The following is an 8,100-nucleotide window of genomic DNA, read 5'->3' as shown; positions in this document are numbered from 1 at the left end:
TTTTTTTTTTTTTTTTTTTTTCGATTTGTGAATTTACTTATGAGATCTGATTTCTCTTTGTTTAATGACAGCACATGACAGTTTTGGAGCGAAACGAATGAGAAAGCATACTCAGAGAAGAGCTGTTGATTACACCAGCACCGTTGTGAGATACATTCAGGTAATTGTATTCCCCTGTTGCTGTTGTACTACTTCTTCGTTAGACCCTTTTCTTTTGTTGATTGATTATATTTCTCTTGTTTCTTGTAAAGTTTTCGTCTTTATCTCTATAGTCATATCCTCATCCCTCCCCAATTGAATTCTCCAGTCCCTTTTATCTCAAGAGTCATTAGATAGCATAGTCTTTTATGGAATGCAACTGGGATATGTGGTTTAATGTGGAACTAAAAGTACAGACTTTGTTTACTCCATATATGTTTTTGTACAGGCTCGAACATGGCAGCGAGACTCAAGGGATAGGACCTTTTTGCAAGCAACCCCAGCTGCAGCAGTTGATGTTGGATTTCTTTGCTTTTCTTGGTTATGCTATACGATTTTGATCTCAGTATCATTCTCTTTTTTTTTCCTTTTCAGTTTTTTTAATGATTTAACTTTTATATCAATGTTTCAGATGCTTCCCACAGTTTCCTATTCAGATAATCCTTCAACAAGTTTTGCTGCAAAGTTTGTTCACACATCTCTAAACAAGAATCGTTGTTCAATCAACCGTGTATTGGTATATCCCTTTAACAGCTTGATGTTTTCTGTTATTCTCTATTTGCCATGGTTTTAACTCTATTATGTTTCGACTTAATGCCATCTTTTTTTTTTTTACCTCTGTTAAGTTCGACTTAATGGGATCATTGCTGATTTGGTTTCTTGTATTTAGTGGACACCTTCAGGAAGGCGTCTTATCACGGGCTCCCAAAGTGGGGAGTTTACTCTTTGGAATGGGCAATCTTTTAATTTTGAAATGATTCTTCAGGTTAGTTTCTCAAATAGAACTTCTGTTTTGATTTTTTAAAAGCCGCTGCTCCTGGTATTGACTTTTAAAATCTGCTGTCATTATCAGGCACATGATCAACCTATAAGGTCGATGGTATGGAGCCACAATGACAATTATATGGTTTCTGGTGATGATGGAGGCACAATAAAGTATATTTTTTTCTTTCAGTCCCTAACTTGTGTGTAGATGTAAATGAAAAGCTCAGAATTGTATGATTAACATTTATATTTTGCTGTCACTACACATGATCAACCTATATAAGGATATGGCGCTATAGGGAGGGAGACAAAAAAAAGTGTTTTTTCTTTTTCTTTCAGTCCCTAACGTGTGCGTAGATGTAAATGAGAAGCTCAGAATTCTATGATTGACATCTAGATTTGCTGTCACGGTAAGGATTAGTTGTTTTTTATGTATCAGGTATTGGCAGAACAATATGAACAATGTGAAAGTCAACAAAACTGCTCACAAGGAATCAGTTCGCGATTTAAGGTAAAAAAAAGTTTGATATGTTATATTGCATTAAATGAATCTCTTCAAAATTAACAATGTGTATCACTCAGTTTTTGTAAAACAGCTTTGAAGTTCTGCTCGTGTTCTGATGATACGACTGTTAAAGTCTGGGATTTTGCCAAGTGCCAAGAAGAAAGCTCATTAACCGGTAATGTGATTTGAACAATTGGTGGCAGATAGTTAACTGCTTGCTGGTCAAATTTGAATTTTAGAAGGCCGTGAGAGGTGTTGTATGTCACTAGAATGGACCCTTAGGCTACGTTGAAAAAGGTGTTATTGAGTTTTGGTTCAATGTTACGCCATGTAAAGTTAGTTACTTTTGAAGGCTCCATATTGGTGCATATAACACTTTTTCTATCCTTCTGACGGCATGTTTTCTCAGTTTTCTTCATATTTGTAACATCTGAGAATTTTTGACGTGACCAAAAGGTTTCTATATATTTTGAACTCAGGCAGGCCATGGTTGGGATGTCAAGAGCGTTGACTGGCACCCGACAAAGTCCCTACTAGTTTCTGGTACATTATTCGATAGACTTCTATTTTGATAAACAGTTGTATATTTCAGAGTTTCTTTCTTTAGGTGAGTATTAATCGTTTCAATCTGTGTTGTCAGGTGGAAAAGACCAACTTGTCAAACTCTGGGATACTAGAACTGCGAGAGAGCTTTGCTCACTGTAAGTGGTACATAAAGTAATATATATTTTATTAAAATTTCATGTTCAGAGCTTTGACAAATTTGATGGCCAATTTTCACTTCTGCAGTCATGGTCACAAAAACATAGTGCTTAGTGTCAAGTGGAACCAAAATGGCAATTGGCTTTTAACGGCCTCGAAAGATCAGATAATCAAGGTAAGGCTCACTTTATTTCGGGTCTATTAATATGTAAACGATATTTTTTCTGTCCATCATGTAAGCAGTTGTTTGACATCTATGCATGTCACCTGCAGCTGTATGATATAAGGACTATGAAGGAGCTTGAGTCCTTTCGTGGGCACACGAAAGATGTAACATGTAAGCTTTTAAATTCTGTAATGTACATGTCTTCAAACACGTGAAAGCAGAGAAACTTCCTACATAAAATTACTTTTCTGTACATTGTCTAGGACTCTAAAGTATATGCCTTCGAATGATTATTATTGTACTCATGCTTTACTTATGGGGATCAACACACCAGACTTTTCTTATTATCCAATGGATGAGAGTTCTCAATTTGTTTCTTCGACATTTCTTTTGAAGCTTTGGCGTGGCATCCCTTCCATGAGGAATATTTTGTCAGTGGGAGCTCTGACGGATCCATTTGTCATTGGGTTGTGGGGTACGTACGGTTGTGCAGCAATATGCTGTCTTATTTAGTAGTTCATACTGCTATTGCTATAATCACTTATTACAGTGTTTCTTGTCTATATTTCATATCGACGCATCTACATACTACTAGTAGCATCTTACCGTACCTTTAATTTTGTTGATTTTGTCCGATGTGTGCCTAATTTTGAAGTACTTTCTTAATTCCCAGGCATGAAAACCCGCAGGTTGAAATCCCAAATGCTCATGATAACAGTGTTTGGGATCTTGCATGGCATCCTATTGGATATCTTCTTTGCAGGTAGCAATTACGATGATCTGGTTCTAAGACTTTCTTACAGTTTCATTTTATGACGTTTTGTGGTTAGCTATGCTTTTGGTTAAATAATGCTTCAGATATTGATTTCTTACCTTAATATCTGCAGTGGTAGCAATGATCACACAACCAAGTTTTGGTGCAGAAACAGGCCTGCAGATAATCCCCGAGATGTCCTTCCTATGCAGAACCAAGGTTTTTTTCTTTAGTATCTGATTTTTTTAGTAGGCATCTTAATGGAAAGGTGTGGGTAGTGCATAATACTATGTCCTTATTCATATGAGTAGTAAAGATGTTGGGATAGGCTTAACTGGTTGGGGCCTGGCAGGGTCAGTCCTATGCTATAATGACTGGTTTGAAATAGGTCTTGACTTTTTAAGGTTCTGGCTTGACCAGCCATAAGGCACCATGATTAACTGAAAATTATAAAAAAGACTTGACTGATCCAGTTCAGCTGGTCCAATACGGGTGCAGATCTTACAGGCTTTAAAAACCAGTCCCAAGGACTTTTGGCTCTCGAGAACATCTTTGGTCATTAGTCTCACTTATTGTCTTAAAGCATGTACTTTCAAGTTTATTGCCAGAAATTAGTGTTATAATATTTTTTGTTTATTAAGAAATTGAAGCTGTAATCCACTGATTTGTGTGTACTAATTAGTGTCATCTGTACTAGGCTATAATGAACAAGGTTTTGGTAATCGCCAGCCTGATAATTTCCAACCATCTGAGGCATCGCCAATTCCTGGAGCATTTGTGCCTGGGCTGACACGGAACGAGGGGACCATCCCAGGAATCGGAATAGCAATGCCATTTGATGCATCCTCTCAAGGGGAACATAAACAGCCTCTTCCAGGTTCAATGGCAGTGGGAGCTCCTCCGCTGCCACCTGGTCCGCACCCATCACTTCTTGGAAGTGGCCAGCAGCAAGGGTATCAGCAACAACAACAACACCAACGCCATCCCCAGCAAATGCCTCCAATGCCTAATATGCCTCACCATCAGCTACCACCATCATCCCATATGCCATTGCACCCTCATCGTCTTCCCCGGCCTATGCAACTGCCTCCTCACGGTCACATGCCACCTTCCTCAATGCCTATGTCTCATCAGATGCCTGGATCAATGGTATCATGAGTTGGATTCCTCTTTGTTTTATGACCTTAGTGATATTTGTTTAAAAATCATTTTTACCGTGTAGAGGCGAGATTTTTAATCTTCACGTGTTGTTGGAGTAGGGAATGCAAGGTGGCATGAATCCTCAGATGTCGCAAAGTCATTTTATGGGTGCTCCTTCAGGAGTCGTATTTCAAGGACCTCCAAGCAGTGGTGGACCCCAAATGTATCCTCAAGGACGTGGTGGTTTCAACCGTCCACAAATGATGCCAGGCTACAACAACCCTTTCCAACAGGTTCCATCTAAGCACTATACTTCGGTTATTTAGTAATACCCTTTAAGGTTTCAAGATTGATAGATAATAGATATATAAATAAGCAAGATTTCTAAACAACAATGCATATCCTGATACGATTGAACCACATAACTTTTGCAGCTAGTTTGAATCTTACTAGCTAGTTTTTCTTGGTATAGTGAAAACAGCCGAAAATTCGTCTGTCTAATCTGTTCTCTTTATTTTAATTTGTGTAGCAGCAGCAGCCGCCTTTACCTCCAGGCCCTCCACCGAACAACAATCAGCAACACCAGTAGGCAACCGTTGTATTAGTAGTACATATCATGTTTGTAGACTTGACCACTTCTTTTAAGGAGATGGTTTCAAGATGATTCAACACTGTGAAATGGTTTTGCTGCTCATGTTTTGATTCTTTTAGCTGAACAAGTTTACAGAAGCTTTAGTGAATTTTTCACATGTCAAATACTCAGTTTGGTTTCGTTAACAAACTTCTAAGGAAAATACTTTCGTTTTGGAGAATTAGTTCTTCTTAAAATAAAGATTGATGTCCTCTTTTTTAAATTCAAATTGGTGTTTTGTTTTGCATTTTCTCATGTAACGTAAATTTCAGAAAAATAGGAAATCAAGTCATATACTACACTAAGAACTAATCGAAGAAATCACCATATATCACCCTAAAACACTTGGCAAGTTAGCACATAATGGTAATTTCAGTTTTTTTCCTTCCGTATAAATAGTCGTAAATTATTGAGAAAAGTACATGCTCATCGTATCTGCTAAACATACCATCGTTACGTTGCACCAAATGTTAGGCAATTAGACAGAAATAAAACCATTCAAATTTGACAAAACTATTCCTGATTTGGAGATCTTGCATTGGAGGAGTCTTGCCGTTTTTTCACAAAAAGCCTGCTCATATCCTCTGTGGCAACATTGCTCCTGCAGATAGATAAAATCACAAGTTATTCGATCATAAAGTGATCTAAACAAGATACTGCATCAATTTCAGGAGCTAGTTCTCTCATATGTATGCCCAGAATGTCAACAATTCATAACCTCCTAAAACACAAATCACGCACAAAAGTACATATTCTACTCTTTCAATGATTGCTAACAATAACACTGCATAACATTTCTCCAAAGTATTTTAAGTTTAAGAGATAAAGTGAAAATGGAAATGAAACGAGCCAAAATATTATCAAGGTGATGGACTAACCTTCCCTTGAGCTGAGGAGGTACAAGCACATTACCCATAGTTTCAGGAATATTCTTGGAGTGAGGCAAATTTCCTCTCGGTACCTTGGGACGACGTGGAAGAGAAGAAGCATTCCCATTTAAGTCCCTCTTCCGTAATGCACTCTCAGCCATTGCAGCTGCAACAACAGAAGCATGGTCACCACCAGTCACCTGTGCGAGTGTGGGTGACTCCAGAAGAAACAAAGCATCTGGTAGCTTCTCAACACTCTCTTCCTGCTGACATCTCCTATAAACCCCACAACAGATACTGTAAACCCAAAAAAGGCCAAAACTTTACAGAAACAATGCTCTAGACTTAAATCTTGACACCAACAATTCATTCAATATCAGAATTGACTAAGATCCAAATCAACAAAAGGAACTCACTTTAGCAAACCTAGGAAACTAAGATTCTTGTACAAACGCATCTATACTAAAAGAAAAGAACAATACTTGAAGCCTCAAGGTAGATTTATAGCTAATATCTGAATCGAAAAGCTTAACCTATATAAATCAAAACTAGTCATAACTGTTTATTCCATCGAGAAAAAAAAAAAAAATCCCAAAATTTCGAAAACCCTAGAATCACTCACTGTCTAGTTGGAGGAATTGGAGAGGGTTTTCGTTGCGGTTGTGGGAGTGGTTGCTTCTCCTCGGCGGCTAAGACATCGTCGTCGGATGAAGAATCGTCGTAATCTACGAGTGACATACTTTCTCCAACCCTTGCAGTCTCTTCCTTCCTAAACGACGTCGTTTACAGCCGTTTGGTTTTATATACACACAAGCCGATGAAATAGACTAGTTGTTCTACAGAGTGACTTCTGTAGCCAAAATAATAACAGTGATTCAACTTCATTGTTAACTGAGAGTCTCATCTATATTAGACAATAATATGTTTTTATTGTCCATGTGAAATTAGCCAACTGAAGTTGAGATGAACAAAATAAATGTAAACAAAAAAAAGAAACGAAAGAAAGATTGGATTACACATGAGACTGTGACCCTCAAAAGAAGGTATATGTGTATGATGTATATACAGGGTTCAATATATCCCACTCATCTCAAGCTGCTCTGCTTGTTCCAGCTCGGTAGAGATCTTTCTGAATTAATGCTCAGATCGTTCAACAGAGTATTATTACTGCATGATTTTAAAGGGCCTATGTTAAATCCCCTTAACCCTGGTGACCGTTGCTGGTATGCACTTGGTCTAGTATTACCGCCATTGTTTGCAATCCTGAGTTTGCTTGGTGCTTCACTCATCATTGAGGTGGTCAGGCATAGCTTGTTCTTATACGGCGAGTAACTCTCCGACTGTGTGTCGAAGCTTCTCGGTCTTATCCTCGGGGAGCTCAAAGATCTTGACTTTGCCTTTGCTGACTCTGTTGCAACCATATAAGTTGGNACCATTCAAATTTGACAAAACTATTCCTGATTTGGAGATCTTGCATTGGAGGAGTCTTGCCGTTTTTTCACAAAAAGCCTGCTCATATCCTCTGTGGCAACATTGCTCCTGCAGATAGATAAAATCACAAGTTATTCGATCATAAAGTGATCTAAACAAGATACTGCATCAATTTCAGGAGCTAGTTCTCTCATATGTATGCCCAGAATGTCAACAATTCATAACCTCCTAAAACACAAATCACGCACAAAAGTACATATTCTACTCTTTCAATGATTGCTAACAATAACACTGCATAACATTTCTCCAAAGTATTTTAAGTTTAAGAGATAAAGTGAAAATGGAAATGAAACGAGCCAAAATATTATCAAGGTGATGGACTAACCTTCCCTTGAGCTGAGGAGGTACAAGCACATTACCCATAGTTTCAGGAATATTCTTGGAGTGAGGCAAATTTCCTCTCGGTACCTTGGGACGACGTGGAAGAGAAGAAGCATTCCCATTTAAGTCCCTCTTCCGTAATGCACTCTCAGCCATTGCAGCTGCAACAACAGAAGCATGGTCACCACCAGTCACCTGTGCGAGTGTGGGTGACTCCAGAAGAAACAAAGCATCTGGTAGCTTCTCAACACTCTCTTCCTGCTGACATCTCCTATAAACCCCACAACAGATACTGTAAACCCAAAAAAGGCCAAAACTTTACAGAAACAATGCTCTAGACTTAAATCTTGACACCAACAATTCATTCAATATCAGAATTGACTAAGATCCAAATCAACAAAAGGAACTCACTTTAGCAAACCTAGGAAACTAAGATTCTTGTACAAACGCATCTATACTAAAAGAAAAGAACAATACTTGAAGCCTCAAGGTAGATTTATAGCTAATATCTGAATCGAAAAGCTTAACCTATATAAATCAAAACTAGTCATAACTGTT

General features: G+C 38.1%; 3 protein-coding genes across 4 annotated transcripts in view; 1 reads left to right on the top strand and 2 right to left on the bottom strand.

Annotated features, from left to right (window-relative positions):
* LOC104735352 (flowering time control protein FY) overlaps window positions 1-5,042 on the top strand; it is a 5,511-nt gene extending 469 nt beyond the window's left edge. The window contains exons 2-18 of one of the 2 annotated variants that reach the window (XM_010455123.1): window positions 72-160; window positions 428-496; window positions 611-715; window positions 869-964; window positions 1,052-1,134; window positions 1,403-1,474; window positions 1,546-1,643; window positions 1,952-2,011; window positions 2,109-2,169; window positions 2,258-2,345; window positions 2,444-2,507; window positions 2,733-2,811; window positions 3,010-3,099; window positions 3,224-3,309; window positions 3,788-4,239; window positions 4,350-4,523; window positions 4,763-5,042. In XM_010455123.1, the coding sequence (XP_010453425.1) occupies window positions 72-160; window positions 428-496; window positions 611-715; window positions 869-964; window positions 1,052-1,134; window positions 1,403-1,474; window positions 1,546-1,643; window positions 1,952-2,011; window positions 2,109-2,169; window positions 2,258-2,345; window positions 2,444-2,507; window positions 2,733-2,811; window positions 3,010-3,099; window positions 3,224-3,309; window positions 3,788-4,239; window positions 4,350-4,523; window positions 4,763-4,819 (1,823 nt within the window). In that variant the 3' untranslated portion in view covers window positions 4,820-5,042. Of the gene's footprint in view, window positions 1-71; window positions 161-427; window positions 497-610; window positions 716-868; window positions 965-1,051; window positions 1,135-1,402; window positions 1,475-1,545; window positions 1,644-1,951; window positions 2,012-2,108; window positions 2,170-2,257; window positions 2,346-2,443; window positions 2,508-2,732; window positions 2,812-3,009; window positions 3,100-3,223; window positions 3,310-3,787; window positions 4,240-4,349; window positions 4,524-4,759 lie in introns of both variants that reach the window. The other variant, XM_010455122.2, reaches the window with a different exon arrangement.
* Window positions 5,215-7,994, bottom strand: LOC104737971. Its single transcript, XM_010458213.2, has 4 exons — window positions 7,954-7,994; window positions 7,547-7,858; window positions 7,164-7,269; window positions 5,215-5,356 (listed from the first exon to the last, which is right to left on the bottom strand). The coding sequence occupies exons 1-3, from the start codon at window positions 7,992-7,994 to the stop codon at window positions 7,182-7,184; spliced, it is 441 nt and encodes a 146-aa protein (XP_010456515.1). The 3' UTR covers window positions 5,215-5,356; window positions 7,164-7,181.
* LOC104735351 lies at window positions 5,223-6,537 on the bottom strand. Its single transcript, XM_010455121.2, has 3 exons — window positions 6,353-6,537; window positions 5,740-6,006; window positions 5,223-5,462 (listed from the first exon to the last, which is right to left on the bottom strand). The coding sequence occupies exons 1-3, from the start codon at window positions 6,466-6,468 to the stop codon at window positions 5,375-5,377; spliced, it is 471 nt and encodes a 156-aa protein (XP_010453423.1). The 5' UTR covers window positions 6,469-6,537; the 3' UTR covers window positions 5,223-5,374.

This window comes from Camelina sativa, chromosome 13 (assembly GCF_000633955.1).
Source record: "Camelina sativa cultivar DH55 chromosome 13, Cs, whole genome shotgun sequence".
Classification (NCBI taxonomy): domain Eukaryota; kingdom Viridiplantae; phylum Streptophyta; class Magnoliopsida; order Brassicales; family Brassicaceae; genus Camelina; species Camelina sativa.
This window is presented reverse-complemented; position numbering and strand designations above follow the sequence as displayed.